General features: G+C 39.2%; 1 protein-coding gene across 1 annotated transcript; it reads left to right on the top strand.

Annotated features, from left to right (window-relative positions):
• The first annotated feature begins 2,112 nt into the window (after positions 1-2,112).
• Positions 2,113-3,318, top strand: LOC142873398 (ubiquitin-conjugating enzyme E2 G1). The gene has a single exon (XM_076007446.1). The coding sequence runs from the start codon at positions 2,433-2,435 to the stop codon at positions 2,943-2,945; it is 513 nt and encodes a 170-aa protein (XP_075863561.1). The 5' UTR covers positions 2,113-2,432; the 3' UTR covers positions 2,946-3,318.
• The last annotated feature ends 234 nt before the right edge of the window (positions 3,319-3,552 follow it).

Raw genomic sequence — 3,552 nt, forward strand, 5'->3', positions numbered from 1 at the left:
AATATTTTCTCCCATTCTGTTGGTTGTCCATTTTGTCTATTTTGAAAACTATATATATCGTACCAGAAGTGAAAGTGGACTGATCTGAATTTTTCAGGATGTAAATATTAGTCAAATTGATAGAATGTTTGTCCAACCTAACCATGATGTCCATTATTTGTTCCAAGAATATGAATTTTAAAAATTAAGAACTTATTCAAAAATTTAAGAAGATGTGCTTAATTCAACAGAAATAAAGTTTAGAAAGGTCAGGATCTTTTAAAATTTTTGAAGTACTAAGAAATAATTATAATTATTTTTGAAAGCCTATAGACTTCAGAGTAACATTTATATATTGAAGGAGAAATAGGTATTTCATCTTCTGGGAAAGCTACTAACACAGAGTCAATTATTTAATTCTATTCTAGACACATCTTTGAAATATTAGCGTTCAGAGTCTTAAACCTGAGCTAATAATGAGGCAGGTGACTAGACCAATTCTTGTGAAGTCCTTATATAGTTAATTTTATCAAACTGCACATCTTTGGCACTGATTTGTACTATCACTCCTTAGAAGTTGACATAATGTAGAGAGACGTGATAATTCATCTCAGTAGGACATTGAACAATCAGTGCCAGTGGACATTAAAATTAGAGTTGAATGGAATATTTGCTGGTTTAGATATAATTATCTAATGAATGAGGAATATACTAGAACAATTAGCCTCTAATTTTTTAAGTTGAGAGTAAGAAAAGAGAGCACATAGAATCCTTTGACAACCTTCTTTCCAACAGACCCCACTTGCTAAAACCATATGAAAGCCAACTAAATCCAACCTAACCCAAATAAATAACACCAGCAAGTATACAACAATCACAAGATGTCAATAATTTTGCTTAAAATGCCCTTAGTTATTCTGCATAGAATATCACAAATATCTCACAAATCTCAATATGTCAGTGTTTCCCCACATTTATAAAACATCAGACATTGTGTTGGGTGCAGAATATAGATTTTCTAGGGGCATGTCAAAAGTTAAAGCAGCAGAAAAACATTTTTTAACAACTGACTTCACTTATCCAACAGAAGAACCTGAAAAAGGTCTCTGGCACCTGAAATCATTTAATGTTTTTATGGCAGTGATAAAAATCACTTCAGGTGTTGCTGCAGCAACAGCTTTGAAAGCAATAGAGTTCCGATGTGGAGAAGATCCATCAAAAATAAATCAAACCTTGTTTCACTGGTGCCAAAGGAAGTGTGTGTAATGGAAAGTTATTAAGAGCAAAGCCATATGCAGGCTTTGGCCCCAGCACAGGGCCCTCCGGCCTGAGTATTCCCCAATCAATCACTGCCCCTCTCATTGCTTCTTCCTGATATTGTCAGGAGATTCATAGGCTGTAGATTACAGAAGATAAGTGCTCTAAGGCTCTGGGAGCCTTTCTGGTATACCATTTTGCCACCATGGCGCGCGCGCGCGCACACACACACACACACACACACACACACACAGAGAAAGAGAGAGAGAGGGGAGAGAGAGATAAGGGGAGGGGGGATTACTGCAAATAGTTTCTAAGAATTGATAAGCCACTAACGTTTATCTAACATCTACTAATTTCTGGATTCTTTATGTAAAGAATTTTATTTAAGATTCACAAAATTCTGGGTATGACCCTGCAGAAATGTGTTCTTAATCTCATTTTGCAAACCAAATACCAAGGCTCACAGAAGTTAAGTGTTTTATACAATTTACAAAACTAATACATAATAAAACTTGTTTATTATATAGAATCTTCACTTGCATATTCTGTATTACTTCCATTCAACTTTCCTAGTACCTCTAAGACAATATTTTAAGAATCTCCGTATGTGTGTTTTTTAAAAATAGAAATAATTTCTGTACAAGAGTAATTTTCTCTTCTGAAAAGTGAATACTGCCATTCATTTTTTAAAGTATAATATTATTTTAAAATGTGCAAACATAAAACTAAAACTAGGCACACTGTGTTGTCACATTTAAAGATGATAAAAAACAAAGTTAATGAGAATATCTGCAAAGAAAAATACAAAATCAAAATGGAGCTCAAGTTAACATGACTGAGTTGTGACTTAGTTTTAATAATTGTTGCTCACAGAGTGAGGCAGTGGCGGGGAAGGCACCGGAGGGGCCGACGGGTGGGTTGAAGGAGGGAAGCGGGCGAGCGAAGTCCCAGTGCGCGCCGCGGCGGCCCGGGTACCCTCCCCTTCCGGGCGTGAGTGGCTGTGAGAAGAGCTGAACCGAGCGGACCCGCGCCGGCAGCGAGGCGCCGCTACCGCCGTCCCAGCCCGGCCTCCCTCGGCTTCGGCGCTCCGTCGCGGGGCCCGGGTTCCTCAGCACACCGTGCTCCAGCCGCCCCCAGAGCCTGTCCCCGGCCCTTCGAAAGCTCCGGCGCCAGCCCGGGCCCTTGCGAGGAGGATGACGGAGCTGCAGTCGGCACTGCTACTGCGAAGACAGCTGGCAGAACTCAACAAAAATCCAGTGGAAGGCTTTTCGGCAGGTTTAATAGATGACAATGATCTCTACCGATGGGAAGTCCTTATTATTGGTCCCCCAGATACACTTTATGAAGGTGGTGTTTTTAAGGCTCATCTCACTTTCCCAAAAGATTATCCCCTCCGGCCTCCTAAAATGAAATTCATTACAGAAATCTGGCACCCAAATGTTGATAAAAATGGCGATGTGTGCATTTCTATTCTTCACGAGCCCGGGGAAGATAAATATGGTTATGAAAAGCCAGAGGAACGCTGGCTCCCTATCCACACTGTGGAAACTATCATGATTAGTGTCATTTCTATGCTGGCAGACCCTAATGGAGACTCACCTGCTAATGTTGATGCTGCGAAAGAATGGAGGGAAGACAGAAATGGAGAATTTAAAAGAAAAGTTGCCCGCTGTGTAAGAAAAAGCCAAGAAACTGCTTTTGAGTGACATTTATTTAGCAGCTAGTAACTTCACTTACTTCAGGGTCTCCAATTGAGAAACATGGCACTGTTTTCCTGCACTCTACCCACCTATTGCTGGACTTCTGTTGTAACAAGTTGGCAGACACTGGCTGGAACTGGGCTGCAATAAAACATGCCAGTTATCAATGCTGACAAGAGCCTAACAAGTGCCAACTTACAGATGATTACGCATTTTGAATTCTAATGAACTGTTTTAACCTTCAGGAAGAATTGTAAAGACCTGTACATAGCACAACATGATCCGGATAATATATATACTGTTCATGTACATCCACAAATACACCTTGTACCAAATAATGCTTTCTTGTAGTAGAATAAGAATCGTGTAAATTCTAAAAGATTTTAGCAGGTTTTCTTTCCTATTCATTGTTTCCTATCAGTTTTAAAAGACTCCTTAAAGCATGTCAGATGAAAAGCAATTAGGATTAAAAGTTTCCATTTAATTTCCTTTAAACCATTGAGGCTACATTAAACTCTTTTCACTTACTAAACTTTTGTATCTTCTTTGTTTTGACACACTCCCCTTTGCTTTTATCTCTTCTAGCTGCCAGAAAGTTCTCAAATCATTTAGT

Source organism: Microcebus murinus, chromosome 10, assembly GCF_040939455.1.
Source record: "Microcebus murinus isolate Inina chromosome 10, M.murinus_Inina_mat1.0, whole genome shotgun sequence".
Taxonomy (NCBI): Eukaryota; Metazoa; Chordata; class Mammalia; order Primates; family Cheirogaleidae; genus Microcebus; species Microcebus murinus.

Coding starts and splice junctions, on each gene's coding strand:
- LOC142873398 (XM_076007446.1), top strand. CDS start 2,433: ATGACGGAGCTGCAGTCGGCACTGCTACTGCGAAGACAGCTGGCAGAA.